The sequence below is a fragment of the Hipposideros armiger genome, unplaced genomic scaffold, assembly GCF_001890085.2.
Source record: "Hipposideros armiger isolate ML-2016 unplaced genomic scaffold, ASM189008v1 scaffold_416, whole genome shotgun sequence".
NCBI classification, from domain to species: Eukaryota; Metazoa; Chordata; class Mammalia; order Chiroptera; family Hipposideridae; genus Hipposideros; species Hipposideros armiger.
In genome coordinates, this window is record NW_017731766.1 from 431,644 (window position 1) to 433,664 (window position 2,021).

General features: G+C 40.7%; 1 protein-coding gene across 2 annotated transcripts in view; it reads left to right on the forward strand.

Annotated features, from left to right (window-relative positions):
• Window positions 1-2,021, forward strand: part of GABRB2 (gamma-aminobutyric acid type A receptor subunit beta2) — a 218,847-nt gene that overhangs the window by 179,420 nt on the left and 37,406 nt on the right. For both annotated transcript variants that reach the window (XM_019664092.1, XM_019664093.1), the window contains exon 8: window positions 906-1,150. In XM_019664092.1, coding sequence (XP_019519637.1) covers window positions 906-1,150 — 245 coding nt within the window. The remainder of the gene's footprint in view (window positions 1-905; window positions 1,151-2,021) is intronic.

Below are 2,021 nucleotides of genomic sequence, written 5' to 3' on the forward strand. Positions count from 1 at the left end.
TGTTTGTCCATATCATCTTTATAAAGCATTCACTGATTGTACTACAATTGTGATTGTTTTAAATTATTTCCCTTCCAATACTTACTTAGATTATTCTGAAAAATCCTTAACTAGTATTCTTTTTTCCCATCTCGTGTGCTTCTCTTCTCTCCCTACACTGCTACCTGAGCAATTATCCTATGCACAATCTGTCCCTATATCTCCCGGCTTAGAGCTGGCCAATGGCCTCACATTACCTACAATTATAATTTCAGACTCCCCATTGGGCTCTGTGTATATGGCTCTCCATTGTGTAGCTCTTACTTAACCTTCACTCTCTGCACCATTCTTCCCATCATATCCTTTCCTGGACCCATGTGGACTTTCTTGAGATTCTTTTGATGTGCTATAACTTTCACCCCACAAAGCCCCCCTTTTTACACAGAAAGCTCTCTCTATCACCAATGCTGTTAGGGCTATATCACCTTTGACCTGCAGTCCTTGGTTGCGTGGGTGACTCCCCACCATTCTTCAGGGCTCAGCTCCAGTGTCTCCATTTCCTAACCTCTTCATTGTCACATCATGAGGCTAAACTAGGGTTTTCTCCATATTCTCAACTCTCACCCTACACAGATGTCTAACATAGCACTGAATTCACATTTCTAGCCCATCCCACTCTATATAAGTATAAATATAAAAATATAACTAAAGAAGTTTCTAAAATGATCAATGTTGAGCATAAATTAATGATGTATGCATATCTCCAGGGCCTGTCACAGAGTTGGTATGTAGTAAGTGGCCAGTAAATATTTTGTGGCATATATGAATGAATAAAACAGTACAATACTTTTTTCCAGCTATAATGACAGTAGCAAGGAAATAGGAGCATAGGGGCATTTTACTCCCTCTTTTTTTTTTTTTTCCAGGAATTACAACTGTCCTTACCATGACCACCATCAACACCCACCTCCGGGAGACTCTCCCTAAAATCCCCTATGTGAAGGCCATTGACATGTACCTGATGGGGTGCTTTGTATTTGTGTTCATGGCCCTTCTGGAATATGCACTGGTCAACTACATCTTCTTTGGGAGGGGACCCCAACGCCAAAAGAAAGCAGCTGAAAAGGCTGCCAGTGCCAACAGTGAGAAGATGCGCCTGGATGTGAACAAGGTAAATTTAGAGGGCCAGCCCTCCTTGCTTCTTAGACGCATAGAAGAATGCCAGCCATAGAGGTTAAAGGCCTTTTTAACAAATGAGGAAACCAAGGCACCAGGAAGAGAAGGGTTATTTCCCCCAAACCACAAAGCTAATTAGGAACAGAGGCACAATTACAGCCTAAACCCACTTGGATGCCCTTTACCTTATGGTAGGTTTGCCCCAGCCATAGTCATTGGAGAACCACCTTTGTGACTTTGTCAGTATATGAGTATAATGTGTACACTTACTTACTTTAGATTTATTTAAATGTACTCACTTTATTTAAATGTGTTTAAAAATGAAATTTCATAGCACAAAATTGGTATCACTTGCTAAAAGATCATCTTAAGTATAAATAAATAAAATTAAATTATGTTATTAAATTCTACATTATACCAGATGAAGGCTCTGGGCCTGAGCTCTAAATTCTCTTTGATTTAAAAGGAAGATAATGAAGTACAGTGATGTATTAAAGACCCACCAGCAGCAAACTGAGACTTTCTCCTTGAAGTCATCAGAAAGATAGAAAGAGACGTGCAAGGGGAGAAAAGAATAATTTTCTCCTCAACTGATAGATCATTACTTAATGCCTTGCACATGTACCACTGAAAATCACTGAAGCATCTGGCTACAGGAGGCCACGGCCTTGCTCAGGTCAGACATAGTCAAAGAACCATTCTCACGCCATTGTAAACCCGGTTCATTCTTTAAGGACACAGTCCTCAACTCTGAGTGCCCAGATGAATGGCCGGGAGAGCGTTAAAAGATACTGAAGCCTGGGTTTCTTCCCCAGAAATTCTGATTAGATTGCTCTGTGCTATGCCTGGGCCTCAGAGTTCATAGC